Raw genomic sequence first — 5,839 nt, forward strand, 5'->3', positions numbered from 1 at the left:
GAATTCTACTATAATTGCAACTTCTAGTGGTTGGTGAAGTGCATCAATAGGCTTTATTTTTCATGGATTATGACTTGGTGGGCCGAAGATAGACAATTAAGCTGGCATTTTTACTTGATGGGCTGAGAGATGGCGTCTTCCCTAGCTTCGGGCTTGTTTCTTTGGGCCTTCATAATTGGGCGGCCCAAGAGAAATACTATGTAAAATTTCTCTTGATGAGGTGGTTGACTCTGATTGGACAATGGCATTCCCCCGTATGATTTAATATAAAACTTAACAAAAGATAATCATCACACATTAGAAGATGATAGGCAAATATATTTATGTACACACCTTTTATAAATATGCTAAGTATTGTATAATTAGAAAAAATCACAAACCCCGAGTTCAAGCATATACGCCATTGCTCCATTTGAAGGGGAAACTGTGAGAAGGGTAATTTAGGAAATAAATCACAACGACTCCTTCTTTGCAATTAAGTTTTCAGTTTAGTCACTATTCATTTTTATTATTATTATTATTTTTTTACTTTATGGTCCTTTTACATCAATTTTATTTAGGATTGATCACTAAAACCTAATTTTCCCTATATATTAATAAATATTATGTACGGAAGCTGTATGTATAAATTGAAAACTTGATAAATACGAATTTAACTCAACCGCCAAGTTAGTTTTTTTACTTTTCACTGGATCAATCCTGAGAGAATAACTAGAGATTTTTTTTTTTTTTTTTTCCTTATTTAAGACCATTTTAGTAAATAAATAATGATGCTCACACTGAATAGTTAAGCAGGATTGTGAAACTGAGTCCCAAATGTGCTTACGCACCAAAAAAATATTTCTACTTTTACATATATTGGAAATACAATTTTTTTGACAATATTATCCTGAAAAATTCAGCACTATTTCTGATTCACCAACCAATAAAAATTCAGCACTATTTTTGATTCACCAACCAATCACCACTTCTATATTCCAAACTCTATCCATTGTACCCTTCGTATTATTATTATTATTATTATTTTTGATACGTGAAAACTCTTGCAATTACTGGCTCTTTGAACTTGTAACTACCAAGATAAACCTTCGACTAGTCACCCCACCTTATTACATGACTATCTTTTCATGAACTAGTTGAGGGCAAATTGGACCAAAGTGTAAAAATTATATAATTACTTTTCCTAATTAACTATTTTACCAAATAAATTGCATTCCGCTAATTATAGCGTTCAATAAATTAAATTAACCCATATATTAATCACTAATCGGTTCTTTTCAAATACCCTAAAATTGGCTAAATTCCATTTACCCTAAAATCCGCTTAAAAAACCTAGAAATTTATTACTATATATAATATAATCATCCCGACGGTTAGGGTTTTATTTAGTAGTAGTATTTCATTCGCAGCCTCGTCTCGTTCAGAAAAAAACGGTAGGGAGAAGAGGAAGATGGCCGAGACTATGGTGCTCCGCGGAACAATGAGGGCTCACACCGACTGGGTGACGGCGATCGCTACCCCCATAGACAACAATGACATGATCGTATCATCGTCACGCGACAAGTCAATCGTCGTCTGGAACGTCACCAAGGAGGAGAAGATCTACGGTGTTCCCCGCCGCAGGCTAACCGGCCACTCCCACTTCGTGGAGGATGTTGTCCTCTCCTCCGACGGCCAGTTTGCCCTCTCCGGTTCCTGGGACTCGGAGCTCCGACTCTGGGATCTCGCCGCCGGAACCACGGCCCGCCGCTTCGTGGGTCACACCAAGGACATCCTCTCCGTCGCCTTCTCCATCGACAACCGTCAGATCGTCTCGGCCTCCCGCGACGGCAGCATTAAGCTATGGAACACCCTCGGCGAGTGCAAGTACACCATTCAGGACGGCGACGCCCACTCCGATTGGGTCAGCTGCGTCCGATTCAGCCCCAATACGCTCCAGCCAACCATCGTTTCCTCCTCATGGGACCGCACCGTCAAGATCTGGAACCTCACCAACTGCAAGCTGGCTTCGACGCTCGCGGGCCACTCCGGGTACGTCAACACCGTGGCCGTCTCTCCCGATGGATCTCTTTGCGCTAGCGGCGGCAAGGACGGAGTCATTCTGCTGTGGGACCTGGTGGAGGGAAAGAAGCTATACTCGCTCGACGCCGGCTCTATCGTTCACTCTCTCTGCTTCAGCCCCAACCGCTATTGGCTCTGTGCTGCCACCGAGTCCAGCATCAAGATCTGGGACTTGGAGCACAAGAGTGTCGTCGTCGATCTCAAGGTCGATCTAAAGGTTGAGGCGGGTGAAGGGTCAACAACCCAAGCCACTTCTGCCGGAAAGAACAAGGTTTTTTTTTTTGAGAATTCTTGTTGGGTTTTAAAATTTTTTTTAATTATCATATATATATATATATGCATATGTATATTCCTATATATGTATTCAATTTTCCCAAATTTGATACGTTGTTTTGATTTGGTCATTTCGTTTGTGTGTTTTTGTTAGTATCCTTAGTATATACTATTGATATTGATGGAGATTTTCGTGCTAATTTGTCTCAATTGGAGAGTAATGGGCCGGTGGTAAGTGGTAGACATCTTTATCACATTGGATTGCATGCATTTGATTTTCCCAAATTTGATATGTTGTTTTGATTTGGTCATTTCGTTTGTGTGTTTTTGTTAGTATCCTTAGTATATACTATTGATATTGATGCAGATTTTTGTGCTAATTTGTCTCAATTGGAGAGTAATGGGCCGGTGGTAAGTGGTAGACATCTTTATCACATTGGATTGCATGCATTTGATCTTTTATTTGGTAGAAACTCCATCGAACTTCTATCTTGGCTAAAATTGCGACTTTAGTAATTTAACTGTGCTGGCATTGGTCTCTTCCATACTAATTCTTTTAGGGGTGGGATTTGGGTGGGACCAACCCGAGTAACCCGATTCCCACCCGTAGGTTGGAATGGGTAAGGTACTTGAGACTGTTGGATGGAATGGGTTAAAACTTTTTAGAGCCCGAATTTATTTTGGAAAAAGAGAACTCCAAAAACCCAAAGAGCCCAAAATATAGTTTATAACTTTTATATTTAAAATTAGATTATTTATTGTATCATCAACCATGGATTCATATGAATCATCTAATTGCTATAAGGTTACGCTATAAGATCATTACTATTTCACATAGTTTGCTTATTTTGTGGCACCTTGGGCACCTTTGGACAATTTTAGCTGGTAAACATAACATTTTATTTATTTCCTAGCTGGTACTCACACACCTAGACGGATTTATTTTTTTATTTATTTTCTTTTAAATCTGAAAAACCAATGAAACCTGTGCAGTATGGTGCGGGTTGAGATGTCTCGGGACTTGGGTGGGCTAAGGTATTAGAACCTTGGGTTTGGCGTGGGTTAACCCCTTGGCCCGCCCAAGTCCCACCCCTAGGCCCGCCCAAGTCCCACCCCTAATTATCATAATACTTACTAATTATTCATAAAACACCATAATAAGTGTTGCATTGTTAATTTGCTTTTTTGTTAATTAAATGTGAAACAATTTCTTGGCTGAGTATGTTAATAACATCCCTTCATAGTGCGGCGTAATGTGAATGATTTCATTAAATAGATTTCTCAATGTCTAATAGGCCAAGTCTCAAGGCTCATTGTGTGAGCGGTAATTTTTTCCTATTGCTGGTTATACTTCTGTTATTGCTGAATATAATTCAAAGTTGGTTGTTGTGGTCTTAGATAACCCTTAAATTTGTATGCTTTTATGAGTCATTTGGCATGTTTGTTAAGTCACTCGAGAAGTTTCAGGCTTTCAGCCTGTATTTTTGATTCCTAAATCTAATTTTCACAAGATCAGTAACTTCAATATACTTTACTAGATAGATTATGGGTTTTGTTGTTCAGCTGAGAAAATGTTCTCGTGCTTACAGCAAGAAAATTGGTGTTAGCTTCTGCAATATTTCGGCATTCTCAACCTTTTTTCATGGCATATGCAGGTTATATACTGCACAAGCTTGAGTTGGAGTTTTGACGGAAGCACCTTATTCAGCGGGTATACTGATGGTATTATCAGAGTGTGGGGGATCGGGCGTTAAGAGTGATTTTGGAATGCATTTTATCATAGCATTTCAAGTTATTTAGGTTTCAGAAGAATTTTTTTGAAAGGTAATTGGATTTTTAATCTATATTTGATGGTTTTAGGCCTTTTCTTTTCGGATTTCGATATTTTTGTTTATTGTTATTTTTTCCCCATAATTGATTCAAGTTGTTTGCTTAATTTGGGTTGTTTTGACATTTTTTACTTCAATCTTTATCCTTTTCTAACTTAGTGTGTGATTCTTGAAGTACATGATATGACCGTAATGCATGATTTAAATGCAGCGGTAATGTTTTGTTTCCATGTGTTTTAGCTTTTATTTCTCATAAAATGTTTGTTAGTTTCTGGTCAATAGGAGGCGGAAAAAGGATAATCATTGACGATGAAATTTCTGAAAATTGACCCTGAAAATTGACCCGCTTTATAGTCCTATGAACTTAAGGAGGTATTACAGTCTTGTGAAGTGAAACAAGTCAAGTTACATAGAAGTGAATTCAACAAATTGACATGAATTTTCACTGTTTACTATTTTGAAACACCTTTCTTGTCCTATTTGAAATACCTTTCTTGTCCTATTTGAAATACCTTTCCTACCCTTCATCTACACCTTCCTATTTTCTCTCTCCGTGTACACACATCATATAGCTTTTATCTCTCTGTACAATCCACTCAGGTGGAACAGTTAACCGGTGAGTGATTTACGGTTCTGGTAGCGCCAAGTTGCATAAGTGGGGATAGGTTAAAATTTGTTACTGCATATAATACTTTATACAAAATACCAAATTTTACGTTATACATGTAATACTTTCTCAAATCAATACCAAATTTCAGCAAACGACGCTTTTTCTTTCTTCCCTCCCAATACCCTAAATTCTTAGCATTATCTTATCAAAATCTCTGGTTTGGTGTCGATTGATTGATTCGGGGTATATGTGTTTGAATCATTTGTTGTTAGTGTTATAGCTCTGGTTTTTCTATTGATTGGTGGAAAGAAGATTTCCATGGTTCTTAAATTGGATGGCTAGATAACTATGATTTTGCAATTGATTTGCAATTGATTGGTGGGAAGATCTCCATGGTTCTCAAATTGGATAGCTAGATGACTATGATTTTGCAATTGATTGGTGGGAAGAAGGTCTTCATGTTCTCAAATTGGATAGCTAGATAATTATGATTTTGCAATTGATTGGTGGGAAGACGATCTCCACGGTTTTGAAATTGAATAACTTCATCTATCCATTTCACTTGGTTGCATTTCATTTTATTCCAAATTCAAAACGAGCAGGCCCTTATTAGCACAAGGGCCCCAAGCCCTAAAACACAATTTTTTCCAAATCTTTTTTTTTTTTCTGGTTTTTATTGGTGGGAAGAAAGATGAAATTTTCAAGGTAAAAAAAAAAAAAAAAACGAATTTATTCCTAAGGTACTCTCTTTGTTTTTCATCCCTTTCTTTCGTTTTTTCCTTCCAAACAAACTTTGATCAGTGCTACTCTGTGTGTCCTTCATTTTTTTTTTTTACTTCATTTCAACATATGAATTGTGTGCTACACGTATCTCTTGGAAAAAAAAAAAAAAAGATAGACAATGCTACAACGCAACATATGAGTATGAAGTGGACGTTTAACCTGTCAATGTGAATAATCCCCAACTTTAAGACTATCTCAATGGTATATATATTTCAACATTCAAATTGATACACTTGTTTCTTTAAAAAAAAATCTAACATTTATAAATATATACAATGCAAAA

The 5,839-nt window shown here is 37.1% G+C and overlaps 1 protein-coding gene across 1 annotated transcript; it reads left to right on the forward strand.

Annotated features, from left to right (window-relative positions):
• The first annotated feature begins 1,370 nt into the window (after positions 1-1,370).
• On the forward strand, positions 1,371-4,317 carry LOC132285042 (small ribosomal subunit protein RACK1-like). The gene is made up of 2 exons (XM_059787205.1): positions 1,371-2,332; positions 3,990-4,317. Exons 1-2 carry the CDS (start codon positions 1,451-1,453, stop codon positions 4,086-4,088), a joined length of 981 nt encoding a protein of 326 aa, XP_059643188.1. The 5' UTR covers positions 1,371-1,450; the 3' UTR covers positions 4,089-4,317.
• The last annotated feature ends 1,522 nt before the right edge of the window (positions 4,318-5,839 follow it).

This window comes from Cornus florida, unplaced genomic scaffold, assembly GCF_030987335.1.
Source record: "Cornus florida cultivar Cherokee Brave unplaced genomic scaffold, ASM3098733v1 CherokeeBrave_3.0.0_Hap2_Chr11, whole genome shotgun sequence".
In the NCBI taxonomy this organism is placed as follows: Eukaryota; Viridiplantae; Streptophyta; class Magnoliopsida; order Cornales; family Cornaceae; genus Cornus; species Cornus florida.